At 61.4% G+C, this 19,904-nt stretch overlaps 4 protein-coding genes across 11 annotated transcripts; 3 read left to right on the forward strand and 1 right to left on the reverse strand.

The window, feature by feature from the left end:
• Positions 1–378: 378 nt before the first annotated feature.
• DNAJC4 (DnaJ heat shock protein family (Hsp40) member C4) lies at positions 379–3,859 on the forward strand. 2 transcript variants are annotated; one of them, XM_004770186.3, is made up of 6 exons: positions 379–848; positions 1,743–1,836; positions 2,326–2,525; positions 2,613–2,777; positions 3,479–3,565; positions 3,661–3,859. In XM_004770186.3, exons 1-6 carry the CDS (start codon positions 724–726, stop codon positions 3,761–3,763), a joined length of 774 nt encoding a protein of 257 aa, XP_004770243.1. In that variant the 5' UTR covers positions 379–723; the 3' UTR covers positions 3,764–3,859. The 2 variants fall into 2 exon arrangements, with proteins under 2 accessions (XP_004770243.1, XP_044920100.1); XM_045064165.1 differs by lacking the exon at positions 379–848 and adding an exon at positions 1,219–1,402.
• Positions 3,860–4,164: 305 nt separating this feature from the next.
• On the forward strand, positions 4,165–7,914 carry VEGFB (vascular endothelial growth factor B). Of its 2 annotated transcripts, none has more exons than XM_004770190.2 (7): positions 4,165–4,477; positions 5,049–5,091; positions 5,655–5,851; positions 6,083–6,156; positions 6,367–6,402; positions 6,741–6,875; positions 7,478–7,914. In XM_004770190.2, the coding sequence occupies exons 1-7, from the start codon at positions 4,418–4,420 to the stop codon at positions 7,497–7,499; spliced, it is 567 nt and encodes a 188-aa protein (XP_004770247.1). In that variant the 5' UTR covers positions 4,165–4,417; the 3' UTR covers positions 7,500–7,914. The 2 variants fall into 2 exon arrangements, with proteins under 2 accessions (XP_004770247.1, XP_004770246.1); XM_004770189.2 differs by having other exon boundaries at positions 4,166–4,477; positions 6,640–6,875.
• A 1,848-nt stretch (positions 7,915–9,762) lies between these two features.
• Positions 9,763–12,589, forward strand: FKBP2 (FKBP prolyl isomerase 2). Of its 6 annotated transcripts, none has more exons than XM_004770172.3 (6): positions 9,763–9,909; positions 11,166–11,334; positions 11,674–11,786; positions 11,908–11,954; positions 12,316–12,351; positions 12,442–12,589. In XM_004770172.3, exons 1-6 carry the CDS (start codon positions 9,848–9,850, stop codon positions 12,501–12,503), a joined length of 489 nt encoding a protein of 162 aa, XP_004770229.1. In that variant the 5' UTR covers positions 9,763–9,847; the 3' UTR covers positions 12,504–12,589. The 6 variants fall into 6 exon arrangements, with proteins under 6 accessions (XP_004770229.1, XP_004770233.1, XP_004770232.1 ...); XM_004770176.3 differs by lacking the exon at positions 9,763–9,909 and adding an exon at positions 10,205–10,312; XM_004770175.3 differs by lacking the exon at positions 9,763–9,909 and adding an exon at positions 10,356–10,439.
• A 395-nt stretch (positions 12,590–12,984) lies between these two features.
• PPP1R14B (protein phosphatase 1 regulatory inhibitor subunit 14B) lies at positions 12,985–15,393 on the reverse strand. The gene is given in 6 exon segments (XM_004770451.3): positions 12,985–13,324; positions 13,418–13,450; positions 13,775–13,858; positions 14,953–15,234; positions 15,236–15,342; positions 15,345–15,393. Coding segments are annotated over 6 exon segments (609 nt in total). The 5' UTR covers positions 15,379–15,393; the 3' UTR covers positions 12,985–13,255.
• Between the last annotated feature and the right edge of the window lie 4,511 nt (positions 15,394–19,904).

Genomic DNA, 19,904 nt, shown 5'->3' on the forward strand with positions numbered 1-19,904 from the left:
CCGTTCTCCCTCTGCAAACTAGAATGACGACGAAGCCCCCTTGCCAGGCCGTGGTGAGGGTCCGGGCCTCCTATGGGGTGGAAGCTGCTTTACGAAAGCCGTCTTGCTGCAGAGCAGAGTAACAGCCATATTCCCGGGACAGAGCAACGGAAGCGGGGTCGGAGGCCTCAGCGAGGGCAGGCAACGTCCCTCCGGCTTCGCCAACCCGCGCGCGTTGTCTTTCCGCAGGTCCGCGGGCCTCGCCCTCGTTGGGTGGACCCGAGGCGCCAAAAGCCAATGGGTGTGCGGGGTGTGGCCTTTGACGTACGTCCGGACCTTCGGGTTCTGTGGGCGGGGACTCGGTGTCTAGGCCAATGAGAACGCGGGGGCGGGGTCGCCCCGCATAGGGGCAGGAATAGGAGGCCGCGGAACCTGTGAGCGCTGCGGGGGCGGGGCGTGGCGGGCCCCTCCTTCACCCGCCCATCCCAAGGCTTCCAGGGTGGGGAGGGGGTCCCCGGCGTCCGGGACAGCTGGTCCCGGACACCGAGGCCAGTGTGGGGAGGGGCTCCGGACGCCCCGGTCAGAGGCAGGGGCAGGTCCAGGACACCGGGGTCTGGTCCTGAAGAAAGGAGGACCCGCCGCCCCTGGGTTCCCCGGGGCAGCTTCAGTTTGCCTTCGCAAGTAAACGGGGCCAGGCCCTTCCCGTTGGCCCTGGAGTGCTCGAAGTGTCCCATCCTGGTCCCCATGCACTCTTCTTTGTGGCCTCCTTTCACCAGCCGCCGGCCTGTCGCCATGCTGTCCCTGTGCCTGTGCCGGTCGTGGCACCACAGCCCTGCCACCCGGCTCTTCTCAGCGGCCTCCGGGCAGCGGTGAGTCGGGGGCAGGGGGCAGGCCCCTATCATTCAGTGGGTTTCGTTGAGGAGGGCCTGCCCAGCTCCAGGCCTGGATCTAGGCGCTATGATAGTTGTGATCTCTGTACTCTGTGTCAGGTGCCTTACAGGCTAGTTTCAGGAAACGCTCGCCTTCACGACTGAGGACACGAGATCAAAGATTAAGGGGTGACCCCCAAGATCATACAGCGAGTTAAGTGGAAGAAGTAGAGTTTGAGTCCAAGCCAAACTCCGTGCTCTTTTCATGACTGTAGTGATTGTCAAGCATCACTGTGCAACTCTGTGGGCGGGGGTGGGGTGGGGTGGGGGTGTGGCTTACAAATATGCAGATTCCCGGGCCTGGTTCTGGAGAGTCTGATGCGCAGGAATGAAGTGGGGCTCAGGAATCTGGTTTTGGGGGGGTGTTTGCTTTTGCTTTTGTTTTTTTAAACAAGATTTCTGGGTATTTATGCAAGGGGTCTGAGGGCTACACACTGAGATGTTCTGATCTGCACCATACCTGAAATGCTCAAAAAGGGAGGGATGATTTGCAGGTGGAGCTCCCTTGGCCTCAGCTTCCTTACATCCTGGTTCCTTCCTTCCTTTCTTTTTCTTTCTGTTTTTCTTTTCCTTCCTTCTTTCCTTCCTTTCTCCTCTTTCTTTCTTCTGTCCTTTCTTCTTTTTCTTTCTTTTCCTTTTAGTCTTTCTTTCTTTCTTTTTCTTTCTCTCTCTTTCCTTCCTTCTTCCTCTTTCTTTCTTTCTTTTTTTTTTTTAACCTCCTGGTTTCTGAATTGAGGAGTGGGGTCGGTCGGTGGGGGGGGGTGCTGGGAGGGGGAGGGGAGGAATATCCTCTGTGTTTCTACAGCCCCTGCAGTTTCTGGCCTATCTCCACAGGTCTGGCCCCAGGAACTACTATGAACTGTTAGGAGTGCATCCTGGTGCCAGCACTGAAGAAGTTAAACGAGCTTTCTTCTCCAAGTCCAAAGAGGTACCAGTGGTCCTAGATGGGGAGGAGGGACAGTCAGTCTGAGCTGGATAAGGTACATTTCAGATTCCCGGGAGAGGAGTTGAGTGGCTCAGTCTGGATGGTGCCACATCCCTCAGCATGCAGAGAGTGGGAGTTGCCCCCAGGGCAGAGGTCTGGCCAGTTGGGAGGAAAGGTTGGGCCAGGAGCCAAGGATTCTGTGTGATGGGCTGGATGTGGTTCTTTTGAACTGCCTGCTCTTGAGAAAGCCTGGACCAGGAAATATAGTGAGAGCCAGGCAGCAGGTGGGGAGGGCTTGAACAGGGGAGGGGGCAGGAGTCTGTGCTTCCTTACTCTCTGGCCTTCTAGAAGGGTGGGCCTCCCTGAGAGGGAGGATTACTGGCCAGGCAGGGCCTCTGGGGATGGTTTGAGCCTTTGAGGGTGGATGTTACTGGGCTGGGTTCTGTGAAGGGAAATGGAAAGAGAGCTGACCGGAGTCCTGTCCCACCCCAGCTGCATCCCGACCGGGACCCTGGGAATCCAGCCCTGCACAGCCGCTTTGTGGAGCTCAGTGAAGCATACCAAGTGCTCAGCCGAGAGCAGAGCCGCCGAAGCTACGATCACCAGCTATCCTCCGCAAGTCCTCCAAAGCCTCCAGCAACCGCGGCCCATGCCAGGTCTGCTCATCAGGCACACAAGTATCAGGCACACAGGTACAGTCGTCCTGCCCCTTGCTTGCCCCACCACCCCCAAGTCCCCTAGGGAGCCTCATCCCACACTTCCTTTCTCCTCCCTCCCAGCGGCTCCTGGGAACCCCCCAATGCCCAGTATTGGGCCCAGTTTCCCGGTGTGAGGCCTCAGGGACCAGAGTCGAGGAAGCAGCAGCACAAACAGAACCAGCGGGTTCTAGGATACTGCCTCCTGATCATGCTGGCAGGCATGGGTCTGCACTATGTCGCCTTCAGGTGACTCCCTGCCTTCCCCCTGGGCAGAGGGCGGAGGATGGTGGGGGGGGCTCAGTGTGGTCAGTCATACATCCACACCGCCTCTGGGGCCTGCACTTTTGTGTCTCTCCAGCTAAGAATGAAGTAGGTCTCCTGAGCATCATCTCCTGGGAAAAGGCAGCTCTGCTCCCACTAAAGGCTAATGTCATTTTCAGGTTTTTTGGCATTTGAGGGTAAATCTTTGGTGCTGCTGCCAGGGCGTGCTGGAGTCAAGCAAGATCACGCACAAGAAGGAAATATGTTGTAACTGGGCCTCACTGGCAACTGTCCTCACTTGTTGGGCAATCGGCTGTCTCCCTGCCACTCCTTTATGCATGCCGTGGGTACTGAGGTCTACAACAAAGATACCTAAGGGCTGATGCCCACAGCCAGCAGCCTGCTTAGCTCAGTGGTAGAGTGACATGAACACCCTTTCTAGTCTCCTGTGAGGAGGAACACCCTGATGTTCGGAGCTGTGGTCACCCCCTTCAACAGGGAAGCCAGGGACCTGAGTCACCAGTGGACCCTGGAGAAGCCGCGGCCCTTCTGGGCCCCTCTCCCCACCTAGCACAGGCAGTTGGCCTGAGGTCCTCATGAATGAGGAGACCCTAGAGCGGCCTGGATGGCGTTGGGGTGTGTTTGGGGGGCCGCAAGGATTGGGATTAATTGTAACCCCCTTGCAGGAAGCTGGAGCAGATACACCGGAGCTTCATGGATGAAAAGGATCGGGTCATCACAGCCATCTACAATGACACACGGGCGCGGGCCAGGTCTGTCCCAGCTCCGTCCTGCCCTCTCCCTTCACTGTCCTGGCACCACTCTCTGGGGTGCTCTGTCCTGACCACCCAGGTGCTCTCCCCTGCAGGGCCAACAGAGCCAGGCTCCTGGAGAAACTGCAGGGGCAGCAGCTGCAGCCCCCACCTGGAGGCCCAGGGATCGCGCCTCCCAACACAGGCACCCGGCCGTGAGCCGCTCACTTGGACGCGGGCTGCCGGTTGTTCCCTCCTTGCTACCCCGCGGGACTTGCCACCCCTCGAAACGCGTGCAATAAAGTGCTTCTCAGAGCTCAAGTCCGGCTCCTTGCTTCAGGCCCAGCGGCCCCCTCCCGGGGCCTCGCCGGGAGAACCGCACCCCGCCCTCCGGGTCCTGGCGGCTGCGACCCGGGAGCCCGGCCCCCTGGGCGGTGCGTCCCCTTTCCCCTGCTGCGGCGGGAGGGGGGTGTGTGGAGGGGGCGGGTCCCCGCGGCGGCCTCGCCCCCACTCCCCCGCCCCGCCCCCGCCCCGCGGCCCGGTGGGGAGCGCGTGTCTGGGTCACATGAGCCGCCCGCCCGCCAGCCCGGGCCCGGCCCCCCGCCGCCCCCACCGTCCCCGCTGTCCCCGCCGCCGCCGCCGCCCGCCGCCACCGGCCGCCCGCCCGCCCGGCTCCTCCGGCCGCCGCCGCGGCGCTGCGCTGCGCTGCCTGCGCTCAGGGCTCGGGAGGGGGCCGCGGAGGAGCGGTCCCCCGCGCCCGGCCCCCGCCCGGCGCGCCCGGGCCCGCGCCATGGGGCTCTGGCTGCCGCCGCCCCCCGCGCCACCGGGCTAGGGCGATGCGGGCGCCCCCGGCGCGCGGCCCCCGCGGGCACCATGAGCCCTCTGCTCCGCCGCCTGCTGCTCGCTGCGCTCCTGCAACTGGCCCCCGCCCAGGTACGTGCGTCCCCAACATCCCAACCGCCGGCCGTGCCCTCTCTCAAGGTTGGCGGAAATGGGGAGACGCGGATCGGCCTCTGCCTGGGGGACCCGCGGGGTCGGGCTGCGGACCGGGGCGTGGCGGGGATCCGACCAGGGCATCCCCCGGGAAGAATCCCTCCCCGCAGGCCCGCCGAGCCGCGGGCCCGCCAACCCAACCCCGGGCCACTCCCCTGCCCCACCCCGTCCCCTGGGCTCGGCCGAGGGCGGAGCCGCTCCGTACCCTTAGGACTTGGTTCAGTGCCCACTGTGCCCCCTTCGGACCTGCCGCCTTCGAATCAGCGGGGCCACCAGGCTTGGAGATTGGATGCCACCGCTGCCGCCACCACTGTCCTAGCCTGGCTGGGGAGGGTCTCAGGTGGCCAGGAGAGGACAGGTTAAGCTAGAGTGACCCCAGAAGCAGAGCATCCTGGAAAAGTGTCACAGAGCAGTTGAAGCCTTTTGATGGCAAGGGCAGAGCCCTGGGGACAGCCACAGGGCCAGCCCTTCCTTGAGTGCACCTTGGGTCCAGGTCCCTTCTCTCCTACAGGGCCCTGTGTCCCAGCCTGATGCCCTCAGCCACCAGAAGAAAGGTAATAGAAACAGTAACTCTGAGGTGCCTGGGTGGCTCAGTGGGTTAAAACCTCTGCCTTCTGCTCAGGTCGTGATCCCAGGGTCCTGGGATTGAGCCCCACGTCAGGCTGTCTGCTTAGTGGGAAGCCTGCTTCCTCCTCTCTCTCTCTCTCTCTCTCTCTCTCTCTCGGGAAGCCTGCTTCCTCCTCTCTCTCTCTCTCTCTCTCTCTCTCTCTCTGCCTGCCTCTTTGCCTACTTGGGATCTCTGTCTGTCAAATAAATAAGAAAGAAACAAACAAACAGTAACTCCTGCACTGAGGAGGTCTGTCCATCACGTTGTGTGATCCCAGCCACTCTCCAAGACACAAACTCTTCTGCCCATAAGAGAAAGTGGAAGCAGTGGGGTTCCTAGGTTCCTGGGCAGGGGAAGGAAGGTTGTGAGGGCAGAGAGAGGGCCAGTGGAGGGGGGCCGTGACACAGGAATTAGGGAGAACAGCTGCCGGGGGTTTGGGGGGGAGACAGGAACCAGGGAGGGGCTGCAGGAACCCCAGCGGGGTCTTAACCCTTGCGCATCTGCCCCCAGTGGTGTCCTGGATAGATGTGTATACCCGTGCCACCTGCCAGCCACGGGAGGTGGTGGTGCCCCTGACCGTGGAGCTCATGGGCACCGTGGCCAAGCAACTGGTGCCCAGCTGTGTGACCGTGCAGCGCTGCGGCGGCTGCTGCCCTGACGATGGCCTGGAGTGCGTGCCCACTGGGCAGCACCAAGTCCGAATGCAGGTGCTGGGGCCAGTGCAGTATGCCCAGCAGGGGGTGGAGTCTGGTGCTGGGGGTGGTGGCGCAACGGTGGGGGGGGGCGGGGTTGGTACAGGGGGTGGGGGGGGCAATGGCCAGAGCCGCGGCTGGTGGGCGAGCTCCTCTCTCTCCAGCCCGTGGAGCAGTCCCTTCCCCTGTCTCTCTCTCTCTCTCATTGTCTCTCACACTGTCTTCTCCTCCATCTCTGGAACACAGATCCTCATGATCCGTTACCCGAGCAGTCAGCTGGGTGAGATGTCCCTGGAAGAACACAGCCAGTGTGAATGCAGGTGCCAGCCAGGCCCCTCTTCTGAGCTCAGAGACCGGGTTCCCGGGGTTGGGGGGGTGTGGTGGCGCACATGGTGGTACTCCACAGTGGGGACCAGATTGCCAGGACTCCGACCGGGGTAGGCCTGGGATCTGGGGTAAAAGAGTAGGAGGCTTGGCTTTTCTGATCCTCTTCCTCCTCCTCGTCGCTGTCTGTCCCTCTTACTTTTCAGACCAAAAAAGAGAGAGAGTGCTCTGAAGCCAGACAGGTGAGTCTCTTGGGCTCTCACTGGGTGGGGAGCCCAGGCCCAGCAGCCAGGATGAAATGTGTGGGTGGGTAGGGGTGTGAGTGTGTCAGGAAGCTGCAGTCCTGTCCCTTCTTTCTCCTCCCACTGTGCCCCCCCACCCCCTTTTCCTCTGCTCCCCAAGTCTGTGTGCTCTGGCCCAGAACCAGCTCCTGGGAAGACTTTTCTTGCCCACCCCAGACACATTGCTTCTCCTCCTAGGGCTTCCACTCCCCACCACCGCCCCCAGCCCCGCTCCATTCCGGGCTGGGACTCTGCCCCCGGAGCACCCTCCCCAGCTGACATCACCCATCCCACTCCAGCCCCAGGCCCCACTGCCCACGCTGCACCCAGCGCCGCCAGCGCCCTGACCCCAGGACCTGCCGCTGTCGCTGCCGACGCCGCAGCTTCCTCCGTTGCCAAGGGCGGGGCCTAGAGCTCAACCCAGACACCTGCAGGTGAGGAGCTACGGGTGGCATCTGTTTGGGAAGGCTACAGGGCCCCGGGAGCGGGTGCGGGGTGAGCCCTCCAGGGAACGGGAAGCTGCTGAATGTGCCGAACAAACATTTACCAAGCATCCGCGGGCACCGCAATCAGTGTAAACAGAGTTCACGTTCTCATGGGGGAGGCAGACTTGAGGATATGGGAGGCCAGCAGAGGTCAAAGGTTGAGGTCAGGGGGCACCCGACATGGTCTCCCAGAGGTCAGAGAGGCCCCGAAGGTAACCTCAGCCTGTAGTCAAGACGAGAGAGATGGCTCTCCACTTGGTGAAGCTCTGGGCCCTCCTGAAAGCCTCCGTGGGAGACATTTGTCCCACCTTGGGGTCTCTGTGAGAGGCCAAAGGACACTGTGGAGTCCTTGTCCACCCTTGTCTGAGGTGCGTCTCAGCCACTCCTCCTTTCCACAGTGAGGCCATGGGGTGGCATCACGTGGGCAGGCCAGTTGGGGCTCCCCAGGAGTGGTAGAGAATGGGGTTCACAGAAGGTAATAAAGGGGTGAATGTAGAGAAGCAGGGGCCGAGCCGTGCCTGCGTGAACCGACCCCTTCCTCCCTCCCTCAGGTGCCGAAAGCTGCGAAGGTGACACGTTGCTTTTCAGACTCAGTCACTTGCCCTCACCAGCCACCCCCCTCCCAGAGGGGGACAAGAGGGCAGTATGTTGAGAAGAGCCCAGTCGCAAGATCTCCATGTGGGCAGAAGCTGCTCCAGGCCCTGGGCCTCTCAGAGGACTTCCCAGCTGTCCCAGGTCTCTCCAAGGCTGCCATCCAACAGGGTGGACAGCTGGGCAAGGAGAGGTGCAGGCAGCACCAGGGGTCCCGGACTAACTCAAGAGAGAAGGGGTCCCGTCTCAGTGTGCGACCACCATGTACGAGTGAGCATCTTAACAGCTGGCTCCATCCCCTCCCTAAGAAGACACCGATCCTCCGCACATACTGGGAATTGGGCTTCAGTGTGAGAACTGTGACCCCCAAGCCTGATAAAAGAGATGGAAGGAGCTATCCCTGCCTGTGTCCGTTTGTCACTGTCCTGGCTGGGGCATTCAGACATTTGGCGTCACACCGCCTCCTGGAGCCAGAGCTGGTCTGACTCCCTTGTGTGATGGAGGAAGCAAGGCCTGAGGTCCCTCACCAGGTCACAGAGCCGGAAATTTGTATTCTTTGTAGTCTCTTGTCCCATCCGGGCCCTGTCCCTCCTGCTCAACACAGAGGCTCCTTTCTGGAAGGAGACGGCCTACTGTGGCCCGTGAGCTTGACGTGGGACCCAGATCTGCGAAATGATCTTGGTTGTCACTGTCCCCTCTCGAGCCTAAGCTTCCACATGTGCACTTGGAGGGAATGGATGAGTGCTCTGGCCCCCATCCTTGGGCTCCAGGAAAGTCTGAGTATGTCTTCCCTTAAGAGAAAAACCCATCCTCTCGGCTGGGCAGGACCCTCTATATGTAACCTACTTCCTCTAGCTTAACTCTGAAGCCACGCACTGCCCTGTCCCCACCTCCCTGAAAGGGAAGTACCAAAGGGCTGTGGCTGGTGGGCTCGGTTTGGGAGATAGATCCCCTCAACCCCAACCACATGGTTTTCTCCACCTTCACCTCCCTTCCCCTTGGGCTCCCCTCACCAGCCCCTGCTCGGGACTCTCCTGACTTTTGTCTGACCCAGCCTAAGCTCAGTGCCTGGCCCTCTTCCTGCGGCCTCTAGTGTTCCTGGGGTGGAGCTCAGGGTGGGGGGTGGGGTGGTGCGGGGAACCAAAGGCCAACCTTGGGGACCCAGTGCTTTGCCTTGCTGAGAGAGGACATTCAGGGGCAGAGGTTAATCCTAAGTGGTTACCCTAATGGAGAGCTTCTCTGAGGTGTGATATTGGAGGGCATGGTAGTGATCTTATTAGGACGAAGGCAGGAGTGGGGTTCAACCAGAAGAGACAATTCCTGTGACTACCAATTTCAAATCATTTTTCTCAGCTATGCTGTCACTGAAAATGCCATAGCTCAACGGAAGTGGGACAGATGAAGGCTGGAGGCCCAAGAGCAGCGGCTCCCTCCCAGCCCACTCAGTGCTGGAGACACACAGTGCTTCATATGTGCCCCCTCCCTTAGTCCTCAATTCTAAGGTTGGCGCCGCTGATTAGCTTCCTTTGTTAATTGACGAACAGGATCAGAGAGGCTGATCGACCCGGGGTGTGACCTCCAGCTAGTTGTCTCTATCAGCTGGTTTAGGTTTCATTGCCTCCCAACTACACGTTCATTACTTCAACTGAGAGATGTTGACCGCGCACTGCTGGGTGCTGGGGCACCTGAAAATACCAGTCTGGTTGGGGGAACCGGCCCAACCAGACCACTGCCATCGTGACTCCGGTCAGTGCGTGGCAGGCAGAGGCAGGTCTGGAGGCCAGCGCGGAGCAAAGGGAGAGCATTAGCCGCTGGCCAGGGCCTGGTGGATCCCCTCATGGCCGCAATCCCACAGTGGCCCTGTCAGGTGGGTGCTGCCAAGCCCGGGGTACAGAGACTCCAGATCCTACCAGGCCCAGGAACTCGCTCAAGGTCACATTGCCAGTCAACGGCAGATCGCAAATTCAAACCCAAGTCTGAACCCCAGGCTCCTTCCATTGCAACGAACTGGAGATTGGGGATCACGAAGTGGCCCAGGGACAAACCGGAACGCTTGGGAGAACCTGGGAATGAATAAAATGGCGTCTCAAGACCCCCTCCGGGAAGCCCCGTCCGCCTGACCTCAATTTCACCTCGACCGGAAGTGCCGAAGGCACTTTAGGAAGTAACTTTCACCTAACCTTACCGACTACCCAGCCACCGGAAGCAGCGCGTCATCACGTGTTGGCGCGAGGGCGGGGCTGGGGGAAAGGCCGCCCCACCGGGCGTGTGGCAGCGGGTTTCGCACAGTCCAATGAGGGCGGGCGGCGTGGCCGGGCCGGGTAGCGACGATGACGCGCCTGCGCAGAGGCAGCAGCACGACTGGGGTTGACTCCGGGGGCGCGGAGAGGAGGTGAGCGGGGGCCACAGCCCGGGCTGGGGGGAGCCGGGGTGCAAGGGGGCAGGCTGGATCAGGTCGGGCAGGAGCGGGCCGGGGCTCCGAGCATCAACGAGGGATAGGTTAGGAGGAAATTGGGAGTTGGGGTCGGAGCTGTCTGGGGATGCCGCAGGGGGAGGGTTCTCACGCCGCACGGGGCGGAGCCCCGGGAGTCGGGGCGGGACGTGGAACAGAGACGGGTGGAACCTCTGATCTGGTTCCAGTAGAAGGCGGAACTCCGGGGCTGGGGGCGGAGCTAGGATCGGTGGGGGGCGGAGCCTGGTCTTTGGAGGAGGAGCTGGAACAGGCGGAAGGCGGAGCCTCGGGTGTAGAGACCGAAAGGGACGGAGCTCAGGCGCTGGGGGCGGGCCTTCAGCCGGTGAGTGGCGTGGCTACCGTTCAGGAAAAGGGGTCTGGTTCTGTCGAGGGTGGGGCTCCAGAGCAGGGGGCGGAACTACGTCCTCTAAAGGGTGGGGTCAAGGAGTCAAGCGAAGGGGTAGGCCCAGGTAATGGCCCGGGGCGTCCACGCGGGGGCGGCCTCCGTGGGGGCCGGGCCTGGGGACGCGGTAGGCCGAGAACTCCCCCTGGAGAGGTGGTGTGGGTGGAGCGGGCTCGGCGGCCACCCGACACGGGACCAGTCTGGGTACCCCGCAGGCCCCCGAGGGCTCAGAGCTGGGGCGGCGCCCCTGGCGGAGGCACAGGCCCGGCCTGGGGGGTTCCTCCGGAGGATCGGGGCTCCCAGGAGCCATCCAGCGGCGATGTGTGGGTCCCTCGGGGCAGGCCCCCTGCAGCGGCCGCAGAAGTGTGGGTGTGCTGGGCGGGGGGCAATTGGGTGTGGCGTGAATGGGGTCGCCCTGTCGAGGCAACTGCTGGACAGCCAGATAGGGTCTGGACTTTGCGTAAAGGTACGGGTGGGAACTGAAGAGTGGAGCTGGGGACCGGGAGGGAAGGAAGGGCTGGGGGTGAACAAAGGGGCGGGGCCCTGGCTGCTGTGGCCTCCCCTGACCCCCTCCCCCCGCTGCTGGGGTCCTCGGGCAAGCCCCCTTCTCACTGGACTGGTAAGTGTGGCCGCGAAGCCCCGGGGGATGGGGTGGTGACACGGGACAAGGGGATCCCCAGGGGCAGGCAAGTTACGGTGGGGGTGGAATTCTTCTGGAACCTGCCCCTATTCCATGCCTTCCCCGCCCTACCCTCCGGTCGGTTGGTCGGTCGGTCGGGGTCTGTCCCCGCAGAGACATGAGGCTGAGCTGGGTCCTGACAGTACTGTCCATCTGCCTGAGCGCCCTGGCCACTGCTGCGGGGGCGGAGGGCAAACGGAAGCTGCAGATCGGGGTCAAGAAGCGGGTGGACCACTGTCCCATCAAATCGCGCAAGGGAGACGTCCTGCACATGCACTACACGGTGGGTGAGGGAGTGGGTCATTTGGCGTGGGTGGGGCTTCTGGGGACCTGAGGAGACTTGGAAGCCAGATCTCTCAGCCTACAAGGTGGGTGACCTTGGGCACCTCCCCTTTCCCTTTTACGTAGTTTCCATAGTTCTCCCCTGCTGTTCACTGCCTGATCCCCAGGTTGGCACCAGCAAGCAGTGAGTGTCCTATGAGCTGCCCACCCAAGGCTCTGTCCCCTTCTAGGGCTATGGCTGCCAACGGGGAAATGGAGAGCCAGCTTGGGGAGAGCAGCTGGGTGGGGAGGTATCTCAGAGTGGACCCTCCTCTTCACTGGCCTTTCCATGGTCCCACAGGGGAAGCTGGAAGATGGGACGGAATTTGACAGCAGCCTGCCCCAGAACCAGCCCTTTGTCTTCTCCCTGGGCACAGGCCAGGTCATCAAGGGCTGGGACCAGGGGCTGCTGGGGTGAGTCAGGGGGCCGTGGGTGTGGTCCATGAGGTTGACTGTGGGAGGCAAGCCCCGGGGATGGGGTGGGGGGCAGGGAACCTGGGTGCTTGCCCTGTGCAGATCGTGTGTTGCCCTGCAGGATGTGTGAGGGAGAAAAACGGAAGCTGGTGATCCCATCAGAGTTGGGTAAGAGGCCCTTCCTGAGCCTGAATGGGGGAGTTTAGGGTGTGTGTCTGGGGAAGGGTGAAGTCTGGCTCAGCCTCTGCATTGATCTCCACCCCATCCATTCATTATGGCACATGCCTCTTCCAAGTCTAACTATGCTCAGCAGTGAGAACAGGGCAAGACCCCTGGGACACTTGATTCTGGAACCCGCTCTCTGCCCCCTACCTGACCTTTTGTAGCCCCTTGCCATCTCCATTACACGTTCTCCATTTCTCGCTTTCTTGTTGAGATGGGCAGAGGCCTGGCTTCAGGCTGGGTGTCTGCAGTACACCTCTCCCTTGGCCTGGTTACACCTCACTGTTTCTTTGTGCATCTTTGACAGGGTACGGAGAGCGGGGAGCTCCCCCAAAGATTCCAGGTAATATACCTCCCTGCCCCCCAGGGTCCTGCACCCATCTTGTTTCCCTGTGGTCCTGATTCTCATTCTGTCCCTTCTTCTCCCCTGCAGGCGGCGCAACCCTCGTGTTCGAGGTGGAGCTACTCAAAATCGAGCGACGCTCAGAACTGTAGCAAAACTGGGAAGGGGCAGTGGAGAGGCCCCCATCAGGGACCAGACTGTTTAAAAAAAAAAAAATACAAAAAACAAAACCCTTAAAGTCTGTGAAGTGAGCCTGTGTGTATTTGTGGGCCCCAAGAGACTGAGAACCCACAGCTTCAGCCAGTACCCCTTCCCCCTTGGCACCACTGACCCATCTTCTTGCCTTGGGTGTAGGCTCACTGGCATGGGGATCACAGTGGCCAGGCCCTAGGTGGCATGGTGGGCGGCCCCTGGCCCAGAGGAAAAGGAGTGTTCTTGCCTGCCAACAGCAACACCACTTCCCCCAGTTCCCAGCCACTTCCAGCTCTTGGTCTGGGAGCCAGCACTGGGCTATCGCCATGGCTACATGGCCCTCAGGAAGGCCTGCGGTCACCTGGGAAGACGCTGAGCTGGCAGCAGTCCAGTCATGGAGCAGTGTGTCCCCCCTAAAAGAGACCAGCTGAGCCTGTGAGCTGCACCAAAGGCATATCCTAGCTTTATTAAAGGGCCGCGCCGCAGAGTCAATATAAAAACACAAAAAGTCCCATCAGTTTAATAACAATAAAAAACCCCAAAAATGGAAAACTGAGGGGGCAGGGAAGAGGCCCCTGGGCCAGGGGCACGAGGAGCCCTGCTCATGGCACCAGGCCTGGCCGCAGGGCCCCCCCGGGTATTGCTGTTGCTACGAGGTCGGGGGGCAGCGATTGTCCTGTGGGAAGCCACCATTCACCGGGGTCAAGGACCCTTATTTCTTCTGGGGTGTGCTCAGCTTCTGCATGCCCCGGATCTTGTCCAGCAGGCCAGAGATGAAGGCCTGAACAGAAGGGAGGGCATTAGGGAGACCGGACCGCATGATGACAAACCCAGGCACCTCTCACCCCAGCCTCTGGGGAAACCACTTACTTACCTCAGTGGGTTTGTAACAGTCAACCAGCAGCTCCTAGGAGGGCATGGTAGGGGGTAAGTACAGCTGTGAGTTCTAAGACACAGGGACCTAAAGTTCACCTGTACCCACTTCCAAGGGACTGGGGCCACTCCCAAGGCACAGATGATGTCACAGCCATTCAACAGCTGGGCAAGCACCATTTGCCCCATTTGACGGAGGCAGAAGCCGAGGCTCACCATCACAGAGCTGAATGACTACAACCAAAGAAGGCCTAAATCTAGAGACTTGCTTACCCAAGGGGCAGTGCCTCCAGGCAGCCCTTTCCTCCCTGATCTCCCCTACCTACAGTCCTGCTGTCTCTCCTAGTCCCTCTCTCACCTTGACCCTGGCAGCCCGGGTATCATCACTCTCCATGTCCAGGAGTTCGTCCACATCAATCTCCAACTCTGGGATCTCCTCCTCCTGGGGTGGGGGTGGGGAAGGAGGGAGAGACAAGGGCCTGAGTTGGGAGAGAGGGTGTGAGCTCTAGCTGGGGCCCCTGCCCAACCGCGGGATGAGCCAGCCTTCTTCGCCCAGTAGACAGCGGCAGCTGTCCGAGGAAGAAAACAGATCAGGCCTGTGCCAAGGCAAAATGCCCAACGGGGAGGGGGGGGAGCTTCCTGTCCCTGCCAGTTGGGCACCGTGGGTGCCAGACAGGGCCAGACAGCTAGGGCTGGCGGACCCTGGGCTGAGAACCCCGCAGATGTGTTGCCCCAACTTCCCGCCCCCCACCCAAGTCAGCGCACAGGTGGGGCCAGCTGTCTCAACTCCTCACAGCCCCTACCCTTCCCCCAAACACCTGTCACAGCTTCCCAGGAGTGGGGAGGAAGTAAAGGGTGAGGGGTCAGTGGGAAGGACCCAGGGCTGGTAAGGGGGAAACAAAGAGCCTATACTTTGCTGAGGGGGGGGTGCCTGCCAACCCTCCCCCCCAGGAAGCCTCTATCCAGTCTTGAGCCAGCTGCATTCCAGGGCTGGTCTAGGGCAGGCAGCAGCACAGGGCAAGACCACTCCTCCACCCTGCCCCCCAGGGGCCTGAGTCACCGTTTGAGCAAGGAAGGAGTCATGGGGTGGAGAACCAGAACCCAGAGGAAGGCTACTTGCTCCTACACCAAAATGGAGCGGCAGGCTGGCCCATTAGAACAGCCCAGACCCTGTACGATCCCACCAGGCTCGTGCCTTTTAACCAGATACGGTTAGCAAGCACCAGGTAGGTCTCTTTGCACTGCCCGCCCAGGCTAGCCTCCTGCCCATGCCTCAGGCTATCCCTTGAGGCTTCTAGAAGACCCCTAAGCTTGACCACAGTAGGGACATGAGAGAGTCACGAGGGAGAAGACTGGAGTGACTTAAGGTCAGACAAGAAAGAGCACACACTGGGGGCGGGGAGTATAGAAAGGGAGGGGAGCGCGCGGAAGCGGAGCGCCCATTGACTCTGGGTGACAGGCAGGCGCAAGGTGGGGTTCCCAAGCAGTCCGACTAGGGAACGATCTTAGGGTGTCAGCGCAGAATAGGGGACACACCTGGCAGTCGTAGAGGCGAGTGAGCTGCTCCAGGATCCACTCCTCCAGGTTGAGGCGCTTCCGTAGCTCCTTGCGGTCGTACTTGACTGTGACCTTCCCTTGGCGCCTCACTGGGCCCTCGTCGTCTGCGCCGCCCGGGCCCTCGCCTGCAGCCCCAGGGGGGCTCTGGAAGTAGACGCGGGGCCCTGGGCCACCACTGCCTGGTCCGGGGGCCGGGGCCGCCAACGCCGCGCCCCCCGCGGGGCCGCTGTCCGCCATGGCGGCCGCCGGGGCCACGTGCGCGCGTCGGGCCCCTCCCTGCGCCGCCGCCTCCGGGACGCCCGCCGGCTGGCTCCGGGCCGCTGGCTCGGGTTAGCTTGCGGGCTCGGCTCCGAGCGGCTCGGCGGCGAGGGCGGCGGCAGGGGCGCCCGGGGGCAGCTGCAGCATGCGGAGCCCCCGGGCCTGGCCTGGCCGCGCCCCGCCCCCTCCCTGCCGATCCGCCCGCCCTTTGTCCCCCGCCGCCGCCGCCGCCGCCGAAGCCGCTTTCTCTGTCTCGCTTGCTTCCCCCGCCCCCCGACCACACCCCCTTAAAGGGCCAGTCCCTCTGCAGGTCCCTCACTCCCACCCGCCCCCGGGCAGCGTATAGGGGAGGGTCTAGCAGTCAGGGGTTTGGGCCTGGCTGTTTGATAATCCTTTTTAACCTTCCCGCCTCAATCCTGGCGTTTTAGGCGCCTGGTACCGGGATTTGGGCTTCTGCCGGGATCCTAGTGTTCTGTCCTTACTGACGCAAAAAGAGGGGTCATCTGGGAATGGAGGGGTGTGGGCAGTATGTGCAGGGCGGGGGTCTGGAGAGGAGACGTGGGAGCCCCCACGGTCTGGATCCTCCGGTCCTTGCTTGGCCAGAGGAGGGCAAGCAGCCTCCTCCGCCGTAGACCGACACGTGGACCAGGTTCCTAAGGGTGGAGGGGCGGAGAAAGTGGACAGGAGCTGCGCAGGTCCCCAGAGGCCCTACTGGGCGAGGACACACAGCCCCCATGGTGGAGGCCCAGGTTAGGGGCGAGCGGAACCGGCTGAACGGCCTGGAGGGCTAGACCCTAAGCTGCCACCGCCCACCGGCCAAGATGGCGGCGGAAATGGAATTATGGGAAATGTAGTTCCCGGAGTCTGGCCGGACCTGGCCGCCCCTCCCCCTCAGCGGGGCCAGAGCGGGGAAGCGCAGGACTTGTTTGGGGCGCCCTCGTTCGGCTGGCTTCCACAGGGCGCGGCCAGCCGCTCCTCACCGCACCCCCCTCCCCGCAACCGCTGTGTGTACAAAGAGTTAACTCAGGAGTAAAGAGCCGGGAAATGGGGGGGCGGTATCCCCGATAATAAAAATGATAATAACAGTTGACCCATAAAAAGCCTTCGTCCGGTCAGTTTCACACAGTTGGCTCCAGCTTGAGACCACCTCATTCGCTCTCCCACAGATCGTTGCCCTGCCGCACCTCTGTCCTTCAGCTCTCACAGGCGCCTTACCTGGCCCACCTTTCCCGACAGAACGTGCATGTCATTTCCGCACCCCGCGAGATCACCCCTATCTCTGCATGGTCTCTCTCCTTCATGGCATCTCTATCTCCCACTTCTAGACTATGTGCTCCGTGGGGCCAAGAGCTGTGTAGCCCTTGTTTACTGCTGGTGCCCAACGTGGAGTGACCGGCTGGGCTTCAGACCCCTGCGTATGGAGCAGATGACCCGATTCTTGCAGAACTCCCAGCGCCGCGGGTGTCAGACTTGTAACTGTTGGCTGAACACGTGACTGGATGAAAGAATGAATGGCTTTCTCTGTGCCTGGCATTTCCTCAGAAGCCTGTGGCCGAGATTCAGTGAGAAAATACGTGGAAGGATCAAAGACAGGACCACAGAGGTCAGCTTGTGAACTGAGCTTGTGAACTCAGCCCCTCTGAGATGCTTCCATGGACGGCAGGCTTGCCCTCCCCAGACCCAGGCTGATTCTCAGCATCTGAGGGCCAGTGAGTGGTTCTGTCCCAGCCTCTCGAAGACACCTTCTCTCTGGATGTCAGAGAAGCCCACTGCAGTAGAAAGGGCTCAGAGAGAGGCTGTGACTGGCCCAGGGTCACACAGCTGGTGCTGCCGTCAAACTCGAAGCCAGAACTTTGAGCTTACCCTGTCGCTGGGAAGAAGAGATGATGAACGCAGAGGGTGAGAATGGTATGTGTTGCAGGAGCGGCAAAGTGGGCTTCGGCCTGCAGGGCTTGGGTTGGGGGCAGGCTCTCAGGGCTCATCCCAGGGCCCATTGAGCAGGCTCATGCCTCCTCCCTCCCCAGCCCTTCTCCTGGCCTTACCTTCCTGTCCACCCACCTGGGGCAGCCTGTGGAGGGCTGACCCTTGCTCTTGCATATCAGGCAAGACCCTGATATGTCTTTTCACCAGGAGCCCCATCCCTGGCCTGGCCTCTGGCTCCCCGCCTGGCCTGTGGGAAGAGCAATTTACCCGAGTCCAAATTCCCTACCACACCCCACCTCACCCACCAGGGCAGGTCTGCACTCTCAACCACAGCATTGCTTCAGGCCTTAGGGGTGCTCATAGTTAAGAGGGGCACCCCTGGGGTTTCTCTGGGCAGGGTGGGGAGGAGCTGGAGATGCTCTTCCTGAAACTCCCTCTCTCCACTTTCTATGCCATTCCCACTGCTCTGGTGCCTGCTCCCTCCCTTCCCAGGGCCACCCCACCCTGAGAACAGGGTGGTCATGCTGGCTTGCAGCCTTGTGGGAGGCTGGGCTGTCCTGCACAGCCCCCTGGAGTGGAAGAACTGGGTTCAGATCCTCGCTCTGCTCAGCACATTGCAAGGCTGTGGACCTGTCACTTACCTGCTCTGAACCTCTTCTGGGGGGCTGATTTTACCAATCTCTGGTGTCTGGGGGCCCCAGAGCTCAGTGCTGAGGGCCTACATCCCAGCCCTTGCTCTCCTGCCTAAGCCCTCCTGGGACTGGAGTGTGGGGCGGCCGCGGCTCCTCATCCTGCCAGCCTCAGACTGTGGCCTCCCCAGCCCCACCCGACCTGAGGTTCCAGCCCCCTCTCCACCAGAGTGCTGCCAAGGTTGCTTTCAGCACCTCTCCGAAAGCACAGGCCCTGGAGAGGGAGGGTCCCGTGGGCCAAGACCCGCTCTCTTAATCCCTTAATCGAGGGTAGAGGCGGAAAGGCTGCGTTCTTTCCACCATTATTACAGCTTGCCGAGAAACCCTATTACCATTACCAAGACTGGAAGAAAGTGTCCGAGGAGGAAGGAGCCCTTTAATGGGGGCTACCCTGGCCTCAGGGGACATGGGGTGGAGATGGGGGGTGGTAGGAGGGAGAGGCTCAGGCTCAGGAAACAGGCTCTCATCCTGTTTTCCAAGGAGCTGCTGCCCAGTGTATCTATGAGGCATCCCTGTCCAAGGTCTAGAGCCCCAGCTCTGCCCCAACTAGCCCCAGCACTGGCTAGCAGGCCCCCTGCTTCAGAGCTGACCTGTGCCCTTTCCTCTTTCTCCCTGATGTCCCCCAGTCTGCTCGCACACTCAGGTGTCCAGCTGCCTGCAGCTGGGGGCATCTTGTACCCGTTTTTTTATTTCATGCTCCCACAATCTCCAGTTTCTGGACAAGGTGACTGAGGCACAGAAGGGCTAAGTTCTGCTGGTAGACTTGAACCCATGCCTGGGGGAGCAAAGGCCAGCCCTCACCACCCTACATGGTTCTGCCCAATGAGACCTGGTGTTCTCTGGATCTTTGAGCTTATGGCTCTGCTGTTCTTGTGAGAGAGGACTAGGGGATCACACATTCTGTCCCCCTTTCTTTGTCTCAAGGGCAAGGAGTGGAGGCAGGATGAGTCAGCCTTCAAGTCAGAGGGCTAAAATCCTCCTGCAAAGTTGTGTGACCTTGGGCAAGTCTCTTCAACTCTCCTGGCCCCTAGGGGAAATACTTATCCCACCCCACAGGATCTCTGCCAAAGGCTAGGAGATCCCTTAGGTTAGAGTTGGTGTCCAACAAGGTGGAGATTTTGAGGATGGCCAGCGCCAGGCTGGGCTCCCCTTAGGAACCTGAGAGCCTGGGGCCAGGGGCCTGCAGGGCCCGCTCCTCCTTGGCTGACCCCTCCTCCCCCAGAACCAGCTCTAGTCTCTTTCTGGGTTTCTAGGTGACTTGGCTGGCCCCTCTGGATGAGTTCTACTTTAAACCTACTGCTGCTAGTGTCTCTGTATTGGGGGGGCTCCCACAGGGGCCCCCAGGCAGGAGCCCCCCCCCCCAGCCAAGCCCTGCGGGAGGGGCTGCAGCCCCTACCTATTCCAGTGCCCATGCGCCTTCCCCCCTCCCATCCCTGGAGCACCGATTTCAGGGCACCTGCTGTAGGCCAGGCACCACAGAGCCCCTCCTCAACCCTCCCTTGTCCATGGACACCCGCGAGGCTCCTGAACCCTCTGGGCAAACGAGCAGTTGTCTCCTTCGCAGGGTTCATTAGGAAGCCCCACAGGGACAGGGCCCAGGTTGAGTCATGGGGGTCTACAGAACAGGAAGTGGGCTGTTCTAGGGCTCACAAGGGAAGACCAGGATGCTTAGGTCCTTAAAGAAGGCAGCAGGCACCCGGCCTCCCCAGGCTAGGGACGGGGGAGGGGTGCCTGCCGGCAGGAGGCCCATTAGCTGGCTAAGTGCTCCACGGGAGGGGGGACCGAGCTGCTGCAGGAGGGGGGTGAGGGGAAGTGAGGGCGGGGGTGGTGGGGTGGGAGTGGCTTTTCCTGCACTCAGTTAAGTGCTGCTGGAGTGTGGTGGGGGCAAGGATCTGCGCCCCCCCCTCGCCCATGCCTGGCCCTCCGATAGTACCCTAGCCCCGTCCCTCGGAAACCTAAGCCGGCTGACCCCCTCCCAGTCTTTAGCAGCTCCCTATACACCCACTCCCTCTGGCTGCACCCTAACAACCACTCTGGCCTCAAGCTCTGCCCTCCGACCCC

This window comes from Mustela putorius, unplaced genomic scaffold (genome assembly GCF_011764305.1).
Source record: "Mustela putorius furo isolate JIRA1106 unplaced genomic scaffold, ASM1176430v1.1 tig00000127_pilon_pilon_pilon, whole genome shotgun sequence".
NCBI lineage: Eukaryota > Metazoa > Chordata > Mammalia > Carnivora > Mustelidae > Mustela > Mustela putorius.